Genomic DNA, 19,501 nt, shown 5'->3' with positions numbered 1-19,501 from the left:
TAACTAGCTTCTGGGCATGCACGGGTGTAAAAACATCTTTTAAATGTCGTTTTTTGCTACACACGGTCAATTTCTGTGAAGTAAAAAACTACGTTTTGAAAAACGACACATAAAATTGAAGCATGCTTCAATTTTTTTTTGTCGTTTTTCACAAGACATAAAACAACGTTTTCCCCCACACACGGTCATTTAAAGTGACGTTTTTAAAAACGTCGTTTTTTTTCATCACATAAAGTGATGGTGTGTACGCGGCATTAGCGTCCACAAACTACGGGATAAATTTACGGAAATTTTATTAAAAAAAATAAAATGTCTTTACTAGTAATGGCGACGATCAGCGACTTATAGCGGGACTGTGACATTGGACACTAAGTGATACTTTTTGGGGACCAGTGACACTAATACATTGAGTAGTGGTAAAAAATATGCACTGTTAGTGTACTAATGGCACTGGCAGGGAAGGGGTTAAACGTGTGCCTAGAGCGTGCTTGCTAACTGTGTTTTATGGGGGGTGCTTGTACTATGGGAAGGCAGAGATCCATGTTCCTGTTCTGTAGGAATACAAGATCACAACCTTCCCTTCTCACAGAACAATGATCTGCCTTGTTTACATGGGCAGAACGCTGTTCTGCCTGTGTCCTGAGCGGTCGGCGGGTCCCGGCAGACATCGCGTCCACTGCATCCACTGATTGGCTCCCATTGTGTCCATTTACAGCAGGAGCGGGTCGCGCCCCAGACTTGGAAGTGCAAAATCATGTACAGGTACGTGATTTTGCACAGGAGAGCCTCCTGGCTGCCGTATATATATATATACAGTATATGAATGGCAAGCGGTTAAAGCATAATGAAAACATGGTATACAATATTTATCTCATTTCACAGTTCTAATACAGTTACCTGATTGTTCATTGTAGGAGTCACATCAATGCTTTCTCTGTCTGGATAGGGGACTGTTAATGGGTATAGATTTGTCCAAAATCTGCCCCACATATCACCTATAAGGATACAATATTTTGTAAGTGTGGTTGCAATGTCTCATTACAAGAAATTTACATTGTCATACATTTTACACACTGGGCGAATATCGTCCGAAACCAGGCAGTAAAGTAGAAAGATTCGGCTCATGTGTGCAGCTCCTTTTTCGATAGAATCCGATACCGACTTCTGTTGAATGAGCATCCTGGAAAACCAGTGGCCGATCGGCATCCGATCAGTGCTCCCTGCCAATGGCGGAGAGTGCTGACCAGTATGTTTTGATGAAGGGGCAAGGAGCAGTGGCGGGCAGTCCAGTCCCCCTATCAGTAAACAATAGCACAGCGGGTAGATCGCAATACGAACAATGCATAGTGCAACAAGCTCCTCAATAATTTTTTTCGTTCAGCCCGCTGGGTTGAATGAAAAAAAAAACGTACCGTATGTAACACAACCTAAATGTGCAGGTAGGAACTATGTACCTAATAAATGTGCCGGTAGACATCCTGTGGAACTGATGTACTTGGCTCCATACTTTTTTTGCAGATTTCCTCTCACATAGGCATGAAGCTCCTTGTACAGTGGCATGATCTAAAAGCACAGGAAACGGTATGATTAATCCAGATAAGAATTTAGATAGAGAAAGATAATGAGCATAAGTTTAAGCTGAAAATGATATGACCCTGTCATAAAATACATTAACTTTATTGGGCCATTAAGTCAATAATTCCACAGTCAATTTAATTGCAGAAAAAGATGCCAGTTTTTAGTAACTCAATGCCAATTCCACACACGATTTTCATTGCTGTGTGCCATTTGCTCTTCTATGTAACTGAAAATTATGCTATTAGTTTGGCATGCGGGCACCGCAGCACACTGATTTAAACTCCAATGTAAGGTAAATAAAAGACAGGCTTCACCTCAGATCCCAGCCTATCGGTCACACCCTTTGAACATGTTTCACCCACATTGGGCTAATTCTTCTATGAGTAAGCCCAATGTGGGTGAAACATGTCAGAGGGGCATGACCGATGGGCTGGGATCTGAGCTGAAGCCTTTCTTTCATTTATCTTACATTGGATTTGAATACGGTGTGCAGCCATACCTGCATGCCATATTCAATTTTGGAGTGAGATATGCTCTAGTTCTGCTAGCACCTGAATACTGGGAGACTGGTACTTCAGGCTTGGAGCGGCACTGATCTGTTATGGCATAGGCATTCAATTTACTACAGGTTTTATCTCATGGATTGTCGGAATATATAGCGTGCATTACTTCTTTTGACCCTAAAATCTATTTTTGTATATGTGCATAAAAGCCAATTCAAAAAATGTCATCAGTACTAAGCTTTGATGAGGTGTACAGGTGAAACTCGAAAAAAATTAGAATATCGTGCAAAAGTTCATTTATTTCACTAATGCAACTTAAAAGGTGAAACTAATATATGAGATAGACTCATTACATGCAAAGCAAGATAGTTCAAGCCGTGATTTGTCATAATTGTGATGATTATGCCTTACAGCTCATGAAAACCCCAAATCCACAATCTCCGAAAATTAGAATATTGTGATAAGGTGCAATATTCTAGGCTCAAAGTGTCCCACTCTAATCAGCTAATTAAGCCATAGCACATGCAAAGGGTTCCTGAGCCTTTAAGTGGTCTCTAAGTCTGGTTCAGTAGAAATCACAATCATGGGAAAGGCTGCTGACCTGACAGTTGTGTAGAAAAGCATCATTGACACCCTTCATAAGGAGGGAAAGCCCTTTAAAAGGTAATTACAAAAGAAGTTGCAACTTCCCAAAGTGCTGTATCAAAGCACATTAATAGAAAGTTGTGTAGAAGGGAAAAGTGTGGAAGAAAAAGGTGCACAAGCTGCAGGGATGGAGAGGATTTTCAGGAAAAGGCCATTCAAAAGTGTTGGTGGCTTTCACAAGGAGTGGACTGAGGCTGGAGTGAGCATCAAGAGCCACCACACACAGACGGATCCTGGACATGGTCTCCAAATGTCGTATTCCTCTTGTCAAGCCACTCCTGAACAACAAGCAACATCAGAAGCGTCTTACCTGGGCTAAAGAAAAACACACCTGGTCTGTTGCTCAGTGGTCCAAAGTCCTCTTTTCTGATGAGAGCAAATTGTGCATCTCATTTGGAAACCAAGGACCCAGAGTATGGAGGAAGAATGGAGAGGCACACACTGCAAGATGCTTGAAATCCAGTGTGAAGTTTCCACAGTCTGTGTTGATTTGGGGAGCCATGTCATCTGCTGGTGTTGGTCCACTGTGCTTCATTAAGTCCAGGGTCAATGCAGCTGTCTACCAGGAGATTTTGGAGCACTTCATGCTTCCTTCCGCAGACGAGCTCTATGGAATTCTGACTTTTTTTTCCAGCAGGACTTGGCACCTGCCCACACTACCAAAGCACCAAAACCTGGTTTAATGACCGTGGGATTACTGTGCTTGATTGGCAAGCAAACTCGCCTGACCTGAACCCCATAGAGAATCTATGGGGCATTGCCAAGAGAAAGATGAGAGACATTAGACCCAACAATCAGGGCCGTCTTTACCGCAGGGCAAATGGGGCAGGTGCCCTGGGCCCTGTCACTGTTGGGGGCCCAAAGCAACCCTCTTTAAAAAAAGAAAAAAAAATGTTTTTTTTTTTTTTATTTGTTTTTTTTTTTAGGGGTCCGGAGGCCCCCAGGGCCCCAGATGGCAACCCCCCAATTTTTTATTTATTTTTAAATAAAAAAAACATTTTTTTTTAATATATTTTTATTTTATTTTTTATTAAAGGGCCATTTTTTTTTTTAGAGGTCTGGGGGTCCCCAGGGGCCCGTAGTTCCCCAGGGCCCCGGATGACAACCCCCCTTTTTTTATAAAAAATTTTTTTTTTATATATTTCTTTATTTCTTATATATATATATATATATATATATATATATATATATATATATATATATATACATATATTATATTATATATAATATAAATGTTATTATTATTATTAAAGGACCCAGAGGTCCCCAGGGCCCCCGGATGGCAACCCCCCTTTTTTTTATAAAAAAACATTTTTTTTTAATTTTTATTTCTTTTTTTATATATATATATATATATATTTATTAAAGGGCTCAGAGGTCCCCAGGGCCCCATGTGGCAAACACTCTTTATTTTTTTTATAAATGTTTATATATTTTTTTTTATTGAAGGGCCCAGAGGTCCCGGATGGCAACCCCCTTTTTTTTGTAATTTATTTTTATTAAAAAACAATTATTAAAGGGCCCAGAGGTCCCCAGGGCCCCAGATTGCAACCCCCTTTTTAAAATATATTTTTTATATATATTTTTTATTTCTTTTTTTCTTTTTATTAAAGGGCCCAGAGGATGGCTACACCCCTTTTTTTATATATATTTTTGTTTATTTCTTTTTTCTTTATTAGTTTTTTTGTAAAGGGCCCCCCCCGCTTCTAAATTCGCGGCAGCCCCCCCCTGCTTCTCAATTTCAGGCGGCAGCACCCCCCAATCCCGGTTCTCTGCTCCAGGAGGACCATGCCTGAAGCTGTGTAAGTGGCCCCATAATTCCTGATGGCGGCCCTGCCGCCCGTTAAGCCCCTGTGCTGCCCACAAATCAGGCTGAAAATCATCAGCGGCACGCAGCCAGTGACAGTACTGCTTACCTTCCCAGTGTTTTAAAATGTACAGCACCCCTGGCTTCCCTTTAGATGTGCACTTCTCCCTTCCTGCCACTGGGTGCTGCTTGTATATAAAAGTGAATTAGAATGTGATTTTATAACAGCTAATCTATATTATAAATATACGTTTTCTGTAGAGTGTGCCCAAAGTCTTTATAATATTTGATGATTCACTGCAGGTCTGGTCAGTGTTTTAAAAAGTTCCTCTATTTTACACATGGCATGGCATGGGGTCACAGCACCGTCTGTCCATTCTGCTTTAGCACCATGGGACCCCATGCCATGCCATGTGTAAAATAGAGGAACTCTTTAAATCACAGACCAGACCTGCAGTCCAGGCTGAGTAAGGCCTCAGAGCACATGGCATTACTGTCTGTATTTAACTGCTTGATGGGCTTATTTGGGCCTGGCTGGTTCACATGTATGTGTTTTGGCGGCCCACATTTGCGCAGGCACAGCAGCCCATTCATTTGAATGGGCCGCCATGCCTGCGTTTCCTGCAAAGAAAAGCGCATGCCTCATGTAATAGGCTGCGCACACGGCACGCCTATGCCCATCAAGCACTGAAATACAGCACTGTCTGTCCATTCTGCTGTCTGCTGTGACTTATCTGCAGTTCCCGCACTGTCAAACTTGCTGCATTTTTAGACGTTTAGGTCACGCTTTTAAAAACACAGTGCGTTTGTGTGTGCAAGAACTGCAGGTAAGTAGCATGGTGCAAAAGCAAAATGGATTTCAAGGCAACTGTATTTTTAAAATGCTGAATGCACTTTTTTTCTGCAGGAAACAAAGGCATGGCAGCCCATTCAAATCAATGGGCTGCTGTACCTGCACAAATGAGGACCACCAAAACATACATGTGAACCAGCCAGGCCCAAAATAAGCTGGAGGGGGGCCCAAAAAAAATGTTTGCCCAGGGCCCAAACCATATTAAAGACGGCCCTGCCAACAATGCAGAAGAGCTGAAGGCCACTATTGAAGCATCCTGGTCTCCCATAACACCTCAGCAGTGCCACAGGCTGATATCTTCCATGCCACACCGCATTGAGGCAGTAATTGCTGCAAAAGGGGCCCAAACCAATTACTGAGTACATATGCATGCTTATACTTTTTAGAGGTCCGATATTGTTCTATGTACAATCCATGTTTTATTGATTGCATGTAATATTCTAATTTTCGGAGATTGTGGATTTGGGATTTTCATGAGCTGTAATCCATAATCATCACAATTATGACAAATCACGGCTAGAACTATCTTGCTTTGCATGTAATGAGTTTATCTCATATATTAGTTTCACCTTTTAAGTTGCATTAGTGAAATAAATTAACTTTTGCACGATATTCAAATTTTTCGAGTTTCACCTGTATATGAGAACATAAAACAAAGCCATTTGAAGTGGCAATGAAACAACCATTAATGAGAAATAACTGATTGCAATTCTTAGGACTCGTTCCCACATGCCGCTATAAAACGATCCACCATGGATTTGATTTGACAGGGGGGTGAGAAGGGGATATGCCTCACCACCCAAGCTAATAGTGTTGGCTATTATCTGTACAATTACCTCTTTAAAAGTCGCTTCCACATCTACTATGAGATCATCCCGGCTGTATTTATATTTATCTTTGGCCAGAGTTTCATAATTTCCTCTCCAGTAGTCTCCATAATCCTGAAATTCTGAAACATGATCAAAAAGCATTAACTGAGTTGTTTTTAACTAAATATTTCTTACAACGCGTAAGCAACTCACTTTTTTTTTACTCCTTCTGCTTATTATTCCGATCTCTATGCAGATTGTTTGTCTGTATCCAGTATGATTAAAGTAGAACTATAGGAAAAAAACTTTTGTTTTTTTCATTTTGGATAAAATAAGGGTGGGTTATAATCCCTGTCAGCTTTTTTTATTATTTTGCCATCTGTGTCCCATTGGGGAGATTTACTTTTACTTCCTGTCCCATAGGCAAAACAGGAAGTGAGAAGAAATCTCTGCAAATTAAGGGAATCCCTTGACCCTCCCCCAGGTCACCATAACTAGTGTCCCAATTGGAAGACTTCTCCTCTATTACTTTTTTAGGGGACAACCCAAAATTTGGGATTCTCTTTTACTGTGTTGCTGAAACAAATTCATAAAGATACATTTCATAAAATGTAATAACATTTTTGTAGGTGGAGAATTTTTAAATAAATGATACAGAATAATAGTTCCTGCGCAGGAGACGAACGTGAAACTCCAAGCAGAACACTTAGGAGTATGGAGTTATTAAAAATGAGCATTGTGATTCAACCATTGAAAGTGCATATACATTCCTTCTGTGTGAATGAAGCAAAAAATGTATTTTATTAGGCTTGGTTATGTGCTGGTCAAATGTGTTTCATTAAAATTTCCATGATACTAAAGGCGGACCTTCACTCTCCCAAGGACGATCCCGCCTCTCCACCCTCCTCCCTTCCTCTGCAGGAATGGGGCATTTTTTTTATTTAATGTTTGCCCTGCCTCCCCATGCATGTAACTCGCACATTACCCACTGTGTGAACAGGAGGAGGGGGTGGACCTATCGGCGCATCATCGAGAGGCCCACCTGTTGAATTCGGAAGAGCTGGTGGGCCTCTCGATGATGTCAGAGTAAACATGGTGGCATGGGACGGAGCTGTGGCCGGGAATGAGAGTATCTCAGTGGGTCAGCTAGATGGGTGAGTATCTGAAATGTTTAGATTCCACTATCACAGGGATATGCAATTAGCAGACCTCCAGCTGTAGCAAAAATACAAGTCCCATCATGCCTCTGACCCTGGGTGTCATGCTTGTAGCTGTCAGAGTCTTGCTATGCCTCATGGGATTTGTAGTTCTGCAACAGCTGGAGGTCCGCTAAATGCCTATCCCCGCACTATCAGGTATGCGGGGCCAAAAAAAATAAAAGTTGGGGAGGTCGGCTGTAGTTCTTCTTTAATGCTATCTAGCAGGCAAACATGGTATTTTCCATTTTATATTCATGAAAAACATTAAACCAGCACAGGAAAGAGTCCCAAAAAACATAATTATTTGCCCAATTCACACAAAAGGAATGTACATTCACTTTCACTAGGAGAAATGCTATGTTTTTTTTTTTAGATAAATACACCCTTAGGCCCGGATTCACAAAACACTTACGCCGACATATAACAAGTTACGCCGACGTAAGTGCAAATGTGCGCCGTCTTATCTGTGCGCAAGACCCACAAACAGAGATGCGCCTAAAACCAGGCTACACCCCGCCGACGTATCTTTTTTCAAATTTTCCTTTTTATTTCGTTTCTTTTCCAAGAAAACAAAAAGCAAGAAAGTGATACAGGAAACATAAGAAGAGGACTAAGCATAGTCCTATACATCAACATATATATGGAAATTATATTTATTCTCTCTCTTCAACTCTATTTACTATTCATAATATCTGTATCACTACTAGTTTCAATCCATTCCTCTATGATAGACCAAATACTTTCTACTTCTAGACTAATTTTCAGACTACCCGAGTATTCCATCTCCCACTAAATATCCATTTATTCTTTATCTAAAGTACTAATTCCCTCCTTATTCCCGCAGCACTTCCTTCCTCATTTTATCCCCCCTTTCCCTCCCCCCTCATCCCTACCTCTAGACCCCCTTCTTCCCCCATTCCCCTCCTCCAGCCGTCTATCCTCAGGCCGGAGAGAAGAATTAGGAGAAGAGGGAAAAAAAAAAAAAAAAAAAAAGGAAGAAAAATTTTTCTTAACAAGACAATACAAAACACCCCTCCTCTCCTCCGCTGTCCTCCATCCGTGCGCAAAATGTTCTCTCTCCTATTTTCCTTCTTTCTTCCATCTACTGCCCTTTATCTTATTCTCCTATTAGCTTTTTACCTTCCTCCGACTGTAAAAATAATTCCCAAGGTGCCCATATCATTTTAATTTGCTCTTTCTTATCTATTGTTTTTGGGAGGAGTTTCTCCATTATCCCTATTTTCCTTACTTTTTTCAGCCACATAGATATTGGAGGTGCCTCGGGGTCTTTCCATTTTGTTGCAATGCAGCTTTTCGCCGCATTTATCAAATGACACATCATTGATCCCTTATATCTCACCGGATATATTTCAGCATGATGTAGTAGAAAAAACGATGGGTCAACTGGAATATGATATTCCGTAAATACTTGTGTAATTCTCCGTACTGTACTATCTTGCTTACGCCGGCGTAGAGTGGGTGCACATTTAGGCTGGGAGCATGGTGCTGCTCCCATTGATTAGTCATTCAAATATGAGGGAAATACGGCAATTCACTAACCTGCGTGCGCCCGACGCAGGCTACGAAAGGTGCGCACAAGTTGTACGTCCGACGTAAAGTTAAGCCCCATAAAGGAGGTGTAACCCAGCAGCAGACATGCAAAGGTCTGCACCAGGGAACACAAGCCGGCCAAGCCGGCGTATTTTACGTTGGATGTGTGTCTGGCTTGGCGTAGGTTATGTTCATGGCGTACGCAGTGATGCGGCGTATGTTAGGCAGTTGTTCCGACGTGGTTGTGAGCATGCACATGGGGATGCGTTCACGTCACGGCGCATGCGCAGTTCGTTAAAAGTACTTGTCTGGCGCTCGGACCATCATTTGCATGGGGTCACGCCTCATTTGCATGGATTTGCATGGGTCAAGCCCACTTCCACCTACACCGGCCTGTGCCTTCGAAACCTACGCCACGCCGACGCAGCGTGGGGAGCACTGGCTTCCTGAATTCCATGCTTGCCTCTCTGCGCTGCGTCGGCGTGGCGTACATTGGTTTGCGCTACGGCGGCGTAATGTGCGCCCGCTCTCTGTGAATCTGGGCCTTAATGTGTATAGCTAGCCAAAATGCTTTTCTTTTTTTTTGGCAAGCAAAGAAAAAGATAAAACCCCTGTGAGTTTTTTGTTGTCATTGTTTGTGTCCTGTTAGGGAGACCTCAGAAGTGACAGGAAATCTCTTCAAAGTCAGGAGAAATCCACTCTCTATTGTCTCCATTGGAAAATCTCCCTCTTTACCTCTTGCTTTAGTGACAATTATTTTGGATTGCCCGTTACTTTTTGTTCTGCTGAGAGTAATCAGCAGGAGAAATAGAGAGGACGAGTCTTCTGAGCAGGCGTACATACAGCAAAAAAGAAAAAAAGGTTCTAACCCTCTAAAATGATTTAAAAAAAAAAACATTTGGATTAGAATTTAACTATGATACACAAGTTGTCTTATTTCTCACCATTGATACGAGCAGCCTGGTTTTCCAAATCAACATATTCCTCATAGAGTTTCCTCATTTTCTTGCCAGCTTTTGCTCTCCATCCTTCCCAAGCCCAGAGCCTCTCATTGTAATCAGTGCTATCCAACATGATACTGTCCAGTCCTGAATATACAAGATAATATTAGGGACATTTTCTTCAGTTTTACAACCATGTTTAGATTTTTTATTACAAAACCTTGTATTATGAGGAATTATGAATCTCAAAGATGTTTGAATGAAAAGTGACAGGATGTTAATGCAATGTCTGCATATTTTTCAATAGGCAATAGTGCAGTGGCCGTGCGTCCATAGAGGGCGCCAGAGCCCCACCCCCTCTAGCTCCTGCACCGCCACTGAATACAATACACAGATTCATGCATTGCAGGAATCTGTGTATTGTTGCTGCCGCCCACTATTCAGATGGCCTACCCCCTGTCGAGTGCCGGCCATCTGAATAACGGCAGCTGGTTGGCTTTGGAAGTGCCTATCAGAGCCAGCGGCTTATTTTTTCGTTTGTTTGCGCCCCCCAAAAATTTGGAGCACCAGCCGCCACTGGTGAACCGTATAGCCAGGCCGTATACAACAAGATTTACTAGACACCAAAGAATGGAGTAAAAACTCAACTCTGAGCAAACAGCTACACAGCTTTATTACCTACTGTATACTGTATGTGAGCTGTCCAATAGTCTTTGCAATTCTGTTTAGCCAGCATTGTAATCCAGATATCCCTGCCAAATGGCATAGACAGGTCCTAGACAACCATTGCTGTTACACAGCACAGCTTGGTCTTGGACACACCCCTAATTCGCTGATTGGACAATTAAGTATTTGCCAAACATTCCCAGAAAAAAATTACCAACATTTCATTGTGCTCACCAACAAATGTAGCATTTCTTGTCAAACTTGTTTATTATTTTTTAAATATAACAAAGATTGACAAATTGAGTACATACAAGGATGGTGGTACAATATTCAAATAGTAATAAAGCTAAACATATTTATGAACAGGATGAGTACATAACAATTTAAAAATGTAATGAGTAGAGCAATAAATAAACCAATAAAGTATTACCGTATATAATCGAGTATAAGCCGACCTGAATATAAGCCGAGGCACCTAATTTTACCACAAAAAACTGGGAAAACATATTGACTGAAGTATAAGCCTAGGGTGTCCATCTGCATGCCTCACTTTGCCTTACTGTGTCCATGTGCATGCCTCACTGTGCCCATGCCTCACTGTGCCTATGCCTCACTGTGCCTATGTCTTACTGTGCCCATGCCTCACCGTGCCCATGCCTCACCGTGCCCATGCCTCACTGTGTCCATGCCTCACTATGTCCATGACTAGACTGACGTTTAACATGGGAGTCTATGGAAGGGGTGCCCGGCTTTGAAAAATCGGTGCTCCCCGGCCATAGGTCCCCCAAACAACAAACTTTGCACACTTGTAGAGGAAGAGTGGGGCTACATGTGTGCCAAAGGGACCTACGGCCGGCCGGTACCGGGTCCCCAAAGTCCGGGAGATCAGGTGAAAAAAGGTGACTCGAGTATAAGCTGAGGGGGGGCATTTTCAGCACAAAAAAACTTGGCTTATACTCGAGTATATATGGTACATCAAAAGCATTCGAAAATTCCATCACAACAAATGTAGCATTTAATTTCGCTCACTAGGGATGGGCCGAACACCCCCCTATTTGGGTTGCACCAGAACACCATGAACATGGAAAAAGTTCTAGTGAACATGCAAACTCAATTAAAGTTTAGGCCCCTTTCAGACTGAGGCAGGAGCTGCGGTTGCGGTATAACGCCGCTAAATATAGCGGCGCTATACCGCCGGGATTACCACGGGATTCAGCCGCTAGCGGTGCGGTATTAACCCCCGCTAGCGGCCGATAAAGAGTTAATACCGCCCGCAATGCGCCTCTATAGAGGCGCATTGCGGGCGGTATTGCCGCGGTTCCCATTGTTTTCAATGGGAAGGAGCGGTGAAGGAGCGGTATACATGCCGCTCCTCTCACCGCTCCAAAGATGCTGCTGACAGGAGATTTTTTTGTCTCCCGCCAGCGCATCGCCTCAGTGTGAAAGCCCTCGGGCTTTCACATTGAGTCTGCAGTGCAGGAGTTTTTCAGGTGGGATAGCAGCGCTATTTTTAGCGCTTTACCGCCTGAAAAACTCCTCAATGTGAAAGGGGCCTTAGGGGACATGAACATGAAAATACAAAAGTCCTCATTTTAAAGGCATACATGCAAGTTATTGCCATAAAAAGTGTATGGCGACTTAGGGGATATGTATCATTGCAAGAAAATGTTTTTAAAACAATAGTTTTTAAAGGAGCAGTAATTCTAATGATGCTTAAAGTGAAACAATAAAAAGGAAATACAGTGGAACCTCGGATTGCGAGTAACGCGGTTAACGAGCGTTTTGCAATACAAGCACTGTATTTTTTTAAATCCTAACTCGGTTTGCGAGTGTTGTCTTTCAACACGAGCAGGATTCAAGCCAAAGCAGTGTGCAGTAACGCATTTGGCCTGAGGTGGGGGGGGTGCGGGAGCCGAGCGGAGCCGATCGGCGCAGTTCGTAAATGATCGGAAAGACACGAAAATACGACGTTCGCGAGCCTTTACGATGTTTGCCAAGGTCAGCCGAGCAGTCCTCGGGCCTTTTAGTGTGTTCCCGAGGTTCTCCGGCGCCCCCCCACCTCTGGCCGCATGCGGTATTGCATGCCATTGAAGTCAATGTGGAACAAATTATTTTCTTTGCCATTGACTTCAATGGGGAAACTCAATGGTGAGTACTTCAATGGTGAGTACTTTGGATTACGAGCATTCTCCTGGAAAAGATTATGCTCGTAATCCGAGGTTCTACTGTATTCCTTCAAATATCGTGCCTCGGGGTCCCCTTAATCTGCATGTAAAGTGGCGTATCTGTACAATGTGTAGAACATGCACAGCAATAATTACATTTCTAAAGGAAAACATTTAATTTCCTTTAATTGGTTGTGGCTGTAATGTATTGCCAGTCCATACCAGGCTCTTCGTGTCTGGTATGGATTTTAAGGGGAACCCCACACCAAAATGAAAACAAATTGGCGTGGGGTCCCCCCAAAATCCATACCAGACCATTATCCAAGCATGCAGCCTGGCAGGTCAGGAAAAGGGGGGCGAGCGAGTGCCCTGCCTCCTCCTGAACCATACCAGACCACACACCCTCAACATTTCATTGTGCTCACCAACAAATGCGACATATCACTGTGCTCACCAACAAATGTAACATTTCACTGTGCTCACTTTTTGGATGCTGACTTCCAAACACTGTTATGTTAACTTAAAGCTGAAATTCAGGCAGATATAAAGACATAAACTAATGAAACTCTGAATTTATTTATACATCATTAATGTACATTTTATGCAAGCAGTGTATCAGCCTTTTGCAATCCTAAGTACCTTTGCGCTCAGACTGGGAGAGGAAGAAGCAGCACAATGAGCCAATTATTTGTGATGCAGCGCTCACGCAGTTCACCTTTCACTGTCCAGGCACAGTCTGTGGGAGGGGCAAGATCTGTAAGTGTTAATTGCAGCAGTGTTAGCTGCAGCAGAGAAAAATGCAGGGCTATGGTGGGTGACTAAGCTTTGAAAATCTAAAGCCGCGTACACACGACCATTTTTCGTGATTCTTGTCAAGCCTGCCTTGCATACACACGATCGTGAAAAAAAATGTGGTGACGTACAACACCTACGACGGCACTATAAAGGGGAAGTTCCATTCGGATGGCGCCACCGTTTGGGCTGCTTTTGCTGATTTTGTGTTAGTAAAAGTTTGGTGAGAGACGATTCACGCTTTTCAGTCTTTGTGCTTTTCAGTCTGTTACAGCTTGACAAATGTGCTATCTCCATTACAAACGCTAGTTTTACCAGAACGAGTGCTCCCGTCTCATAACTTGCTCCTGAGCATGTGTGTTTTTTCCTGTCGTTAAAGCCTACGCACAACCGTTTTTTCACGACGTGAAAAACAACGAGAAAAATTTGAGCATGTTCTAATTTTTTAATGCCCATTTTTCACGCAGATAAAAATGCTCTGGAGCCTACACACAATCGTTTTTAATGACCAATTTTAAAAATTTAATTTTTCACGTCATCAAAAACGGTCGTGTGTACGTGGCATTAGGACTGGCTGGACAGAAATGCTAATCATTTATAACAGGGGTCTCCAAACTTTCTAAAGAAAGGGCCAGTTTACTATCCTTCAGACTTTAGGGGGGACGGATTGTGGCCTTTTGGGAGTCAAACATGTCAAGGGGCCAGATTCATCAAGAGATACGACGGCGGATCTCCTGATCCGCCGTCGTATCTGTGAGAGCCGACGGTCGGATCTGTGAGATCCCACGGTCGGAGCTATGCGACTGATTCATAAGAATCAGTTCCGCATAGATCTCCCTTAGATCCGACTGGTGTAAGTGACTTACACCAGTCGAATCTTAGGCTGTAATCTCCCGCCGGCCGCTAGGTGTCGTCGCTTTTTTTTAAACGTCGCATATGCAAATGAGGAGAACCGCCGATTCACGTCCGTACGCCCGCCCGTCGCTCTTTTTTAACGTCGTTTGCGTTCGGCTTTTTCCGGCGGAGAGCTACCCCTGCTAATATGAGGGGTAGCTAATGTTAAGTATGGCCGACGTTCCCGCGCCGAGTTTTAAATTTGTTACGTCGTTTACGTAAGTACGTCGGGAATACGGATGGCCGTAAGTAACCTAGCCGCCGAAAACAATGACGTCCTAGCGACGTCATTTGAAGCATGCGCACTGGGCTTTTTCGCCGGCGGCGCATGCGCAGTTAAATCGGCGCGGGAACGCGCCTGATTTAAATTGTACACTCCCCCTAGCCGCGGAATTTGCATTCCGCCGGGGGGAGTTAGGATCCGCCGGTGCAATTTGCGAGGTAAGTGCTTTATGAATCATGCACATGCCTCGCTAAATTTCACCGGCGGATCGTAAAACAGGTAGATCTGGCGGATCTAAAGATCCGCTGAGTTACATGAATCTGGCCCAAGGGGTCCAGTGGGAGTAAACAATACCATATCTTTGGTGTCAGTGAGAGGAATAGTGCCCCACTGTTGGTGTCAGCAAAAAAGTGATTCCCCATTGTTGGTGTCAGTGGATGGAATAGTGCCGCAAGGGCAGGATGAAGGCAAGCAAAGGACCACATCTGGCCCCAGGGCCGCAGTTTGGAGACCCCTGCTTTATAAGGTAAAACAGCTTCAGTATAAATATGTTATCTGTGCATTCAGCTATTTGGCTGCAGTGCAGCTTTAACCTTGTTTATTAGGTGCAATAGTTGCAATAGTGATGAACAACCACAACATCCAATGATTCCTTGTTTGAGGCTGCTATGGGTTATTGTACTTTGTACAAACTCATTACACTTTCCCTATCTTACTAATAAGCCAACGTGTCTGAACTTTGTTACCATAACTGCAAAGTGGGAAACAACTGCTAGCTGCAATATGTAAAGTCTAGAAAGGATTGCTAGTATATATTTTAATGGAACTACATCCCCAGACTCAAACAGTAAAACAATCCAAACAGTGGTACTTTCTGGGTGCTTTATATATATATTTTTTAAAAAGATACAAAAAATATACTTCGTACTCTCCCATTTTTTGTAACCCTTTCTTTGGGGTTAAAAGTGCCCTGCTAGCGGTAAAGCTCTGCTAAAACTAGCGGCACTTTACCGCAAACGCAACGTGTAAAAGCGGTCTTATGCCGCGTACACACGATTGGAAATTCTGACAACAAATGTTTGATGTGAGTTTTTGGTCGGAAATTCCGACCGTGTGTAGGCTCCATCGGACATCGGAATCTCCGACCACAAAAATTTGAGAGCTGGTTCTCAAATTTTCCGACAAGAAAAGTTATTGTCGGAAATTCCGATCGTCTGTATGCAATTCCGATGCACAAAAATCCTACGCATGCCCGGAATCATTAAACTTAATTTTTCTCGGGTCGTCGTAGTGTTGTACGTCACCGCGTTCTTGATATTTGGATTTGTGTGATCGTTTGTATGCAAGACAAGTTTGAGAGGAAATTCAGTCGGAAAAAAATCCACGGTTTTGTTTTCGGAAATTTCTGATTGTATGTATGCGGCATGAGTCTTTAAATTAGAGAGCCCATTCACATGTGTGGTAATTATGAAGAAGGAAACAACACTCAGTCACACCCTTATTGCTTTTACTATATGTTCTTGATGCCTGTTTGCTGTGTCACTTTGAATAAAGTTTGTTAAATGTCAATAAAAGCGTTGTTTTTCTAGTGGGAATTGCTTAAAGGGGAAGTTATGTAGAGGAAATGATCTGGTGTAGTTAGATTGTGGTGTGAAAGCAGGCATTTTTATAAACTCTCTGCGAGATGGATGTGTATATTTTGATCTATTTGACACTTGGCTTGAGCTAGGTGATCATAGAAAGATTGTCATGGTCACTTGCTGGCACTAACTCTTGCTGGTTCCAACATTTTTTTGACAAGAAAACTCTGCCACTGACAATAATGCTCAATGCCTCTGTTCCTACCTGGCACGGTCAGTATTGCTGGCTAGTTGATGCCATTGCCCACATGCAGAAGCAAATGTTGTCACAATAAGGCTGCTCTGTACAAACAGGAAGTGGCTGAAGCTGCTCTATCCTAGTCCTCTATTATTTCCCAGTGCATTTTGGGATGCAACAACCTACACTCCCTCTCCCCAGCACACAACTAACACTTTATAAATGCTTCACTGTAAATGCCATAGGTGTGGTTTTGATGTGGTTCAGTGTTGCCAACCGTCCGTATTTTTACGGACAGTTCGTAAAAACGGGGCACCTTTTTCCCCTGTTCGTAAATGTCTGTGGTTGCGGGAATGTGCCAGTAAAAATAGCCGAGATTGGTTCGGCCTGGAACTGTGCATGGAGATTGAAGGCAGGGGGTGATTGGAGGCAGGGGTTGATGGTGGCTGTGGTGGCACCAAAGAGGGGGATGGATGCAGGGGGAGATTGGAGGAAGGGGGTGCTAGTGGCAGGGGGTATTGGTGGCTGCGATGGCACCGCAGAGGGGGATGGAGGCAGGGGGAGAGTGGAGGCGGGGGGTGTTAGTGACAGGGGGTGATTGGAGGCAGGGGGTGTTGGTGGCACCGCAGAGGGGGATGGTGGCACCGCAGAGGGTGGGGGATGGAGACAGGGGTTGTTGGTGGCACCGCAGAGGGGGATGGAGGCAGGGGGTGATTGGAGGCAGGGAGCCTGGGGGAAATTGGAGGCAGAGGAAGATTAGAGGCAAAGGGAGATTGTGGCACCGCAGAGGGGGGTGAAGGCAGGGGGTGTTGGTGGCACCGCAGAGGGGAATGGTGGCACCGCAGAGGGTGGGGGATGGAGACAGGGGTTGTTGGTGGCACTGCAGAGGGGGATGGAGGCAGGGGGTGATTGGAGGCAGGGGGAGATTAGAGGCAAAGGGAGATTGTGGCACTGCAGAGGGGGGTGAAGGCAGGGGGTGTTGATGGCAGAGGGGGGATGGAGGCAAGGAGGGATGTGACTAAATAATTTGCCCTTATTATATCGAAAATAGCAAAAATATGTTTTTTTACCTAAATATCTAAAATCGCATTGCTATTTGCCTAGCATACTTGTTTGTAACCTAAATACTGAAATTTGCACCTAAAAATGTAATTTAGTAACTTTTGTGAAATGCCAGTAAAAACGTGGCTGCCCCAGTAAATTTCAGGTGTCGTGCCAGTAAATTTCAATGTGGTAGGTTGTCAACACTGGTGTGGTTACATTGCAATACAATTAATAGAGGTGGCTGATGAGCATTGATGCCTTCTGAAAGCAACATGCTGGTTAATGTTTAACACAACACAAGGCTACTGCACCTGTGTGTACTGCACTGTGTGGTGTTCATTGTAATATTCAGTGCAGGCATTGATGGGCAGTTATTTTGGGGGTAAAAACAGCACAGTTCTTAAACACAGAGGGGTAGATTCACAAAGGAGATACGACGGCGTTTAAAATAGCCGAGATTGGTTCGGCCTGGAACTGTGCATGGAGATTGAAGGCAGGGGGTGATTGGAGGCAGGGGTTGATGGTGGCTGTGGTGGCACCAAAGAGGGGGATGGATGCGGGATGGACGCCGTCGTATCTCTGAGTCTGGCCGATTGTATCTATGCGCCTGATTCATAGAATCAGTTACGCATAGATTTCTATTAGATCCGACCAGCGTAAGTCTCTTACGCCGTCAGATCTTAACTGCATATTTACGCTGGCCGCTAGGGGCGTGTACGCTGATTTACGCCTAGAATATGTAAATCAGCTATGTAAATAGTATACGTTACGCCCGCACAAACATATGCCATTCTACGTAAATCTACCCCAGAGTAACCAGATTGGTTGCTACAAACACCCTTTGGAATAATAAGCGGCTCAGGTATGACAACAAAACACAAGGGCATTACATAATGTGTTAGTCCCATCCGGGGTGACGATAAAGTCAATCCTGCATTTTGCAGGGTGCCTTTAATATTCAGGATAACATTTTTGTTTAAATGATTGTGTAAGAAAAGTCCAAAAGTATCAGAACAAGAAGATTTTTATTGTATTAGCATGCATGTGCAAATATGTAAGCATGCACGCTAAGCAGCACATGCTCACACACATGCAGGCTTGCCACTGGCATTGTTGCAAATGGTCTATTTAGGCTGGATTATGACATTAACAGATTGCTGAGTGGTCTTAACTAGTTTCTGATTGCCAGCTACATCCGCCATGATACCACTCTGTGTCCTCACATCTCCTGTCACCACTACTAGGGATGTTCGACAAGAGGAGCAAGAGAAGGCCCCTCTCTATCTCAATCTCCACCATGGACATGACAGATTGTAAGTGCATATACCCAGGAATAGGAGGAGCCAATGACCAAAACAGTCCCCAAACGAAAAAGTTAACTGGGCAGCAAAGGAGAGGTACCCTGGTCAAAAGTGGAGTGCAGATGAAATGCTGCAACTACTCTAACTATTGGTTTCCTCAAATGGCCTAAGCAACTGGGTATAATAATCATCATGAGGCATAGCAAATGAAGGCTATAGTAATGGCAGCATATGTAGAAGGTAGTTGACTCTATGATGTCCCATAATCTAACGAGATAAAAAAAACACTCCTAGAATGCATGACAAGGAAATCCCAGGAGTCTGCAGACTGGAGTTACTACTACCATTTTGTCTTGGGCCAGAAAGGCAATAGTAACTTGAAAAAGGTAAAGAAAATGGTATCTCTCTGCATCCCAACTACAACAGATGGAGGAAATTTACCCATGTAAGCTCTGCCCCTCACTACTTAGGAACACATCTCCCTTCAAACTTTGCTCAATTGTTCTCATTAAATGATATACCACTTTTGAACAAGACTCAGTTAAATATGAACTCTGTATAAACGTTTTAAACGTATAACATTCATAAACTTAAATGGATGTTAACTTGGGATTTCTTTACCTATTTCAAACAATCCCATTAAAAGTATCTAAGTCCTATTTATGAAAGCTAGAGCAGATGTTTTCTGCTTTTCTTTGGCATAGCAGACACC

General features: G+C 43.4%; 1 protein-coding gene across 1 annotated transcript in view; it reads right to left on the bottom strand.

Moving 5' to 3' along the window:
- The window catches only part of ACE2 (angiotensin converting enzyme 2), an 86,950-nt gene that overhangs the window by 44,480 nt on the left and 22,969 nt on the right, over positions 1-19,501 (bottom strand). Inside the window, exons 4-7 of the mRNA XM_040338663.1 lie at positions 9,890-10,033; positions 6,223-6,335; positions 1,455-1,563; positions 898-995 (exon numbers count right to left, since the gene is read on the bottom strand). Of these exons, the coding sequence (XP_040194597.1) occupies positions 898-995; positions 1,455-1,563; positions 6,223-6,335; positions 9,890-10,033 (464 nt within the window). The remainder of the gene's footprint in view (positions 1-897; positions 996-1,454; positions 1,564-6,222; positions 6,336-9,889; positions 10,034-19,501) is intronic.

Source organism: Rana temporaria, chromosome 2 (assembly GCF_905171775.1).
Source record: "Rana temporaria chromosome 2, aRanTem1.1, whole genome shotgun sequence".
NCBI classification, from domain to species: Eukaryota; Metazoa; Chordata; class Amphibia; order Anura; family Ranidae; genus Rana; species Rana temporaria.
Note: the sequence above shows the minus strand (reverse complement) of the source record. Positions and strands in the feature narration are given on the sequence as shown.